The 434-nt window shown below is 53.5% G+C and overlaps 1 protein-coding gene across 1 annotated transcript in view; it reads right to left on the reverse strand.

The window, feature by feature from the left end:
* The window catches only part of VDBG_09447 (predicted protein), a gene marked incomplete at both ends in the record, with an annotated part of 659 nt that extends 571 nt beyond the window's left edge, over nt 1–88 (reverse strand). The window contains one exon of the mRNA XM_003000206.1: nt 86–88. Within this exon, the coding sequence (XP_003000252.1) occupies nt 86–88 (3 nt within the window). The remainder of the gene's footprint in view (nt 1–85) is intronic.
* Between the last annotated feature and the right edge of the window lie 346 nt (nt 89–434).

Below are 434 nucleotides of genomic sequence, written 5' to 3' on the forward strand. Positions count from 1 at the left end.
CGCCATCAAGTACCCCGTTCAATTGGCTATCCGTCTCAGAGCTGAACCTTCACAAGTGTTGAAAGCACTAGCCACTCGGACTGACCATCGGCAACACGGACGCAACCTTCTCAGACAGCCGCCAGCCTCCTGGCGATCGTCCACGTTTCAGACCCAGAACGACCCTCGCGACAGAGACAGAGCGAGCAGCAAGAAGCAGATCACCAATTCACGTCCCCTCTGGCCTGTGCTTTTGCTCCTGGAAACTCGCCTGGAACTCTTTGTGGCACCAATCCGCCTACCATGGCTCGTCTACCTGTTGTGACGCTTCTTTCACGCCGCTGTCTTTGTTTCCGATGGACAATCCTCCCCGGCCTTCAATATCCCGATTTCTTTCACATCTTGGTTTCTTGAATCTTCTCCTCTTGACATTCATCTAGGGACTCGTCTTCCAA

Source organism: Verticillium alfalfae, genomic scaffold, assembly GCF_000150825.1.
Source record: "Verticillium alfalfae VaMs.102 supercont1.15 genomic scaffold, whole genome shotgun sequence".
NCBI lineage: Eukaryota > Fungi > Ascomycota > Sordariomycetes > Glomerellales > Plectosphaerellaceae > Verticillium > Verticillium alfalfae.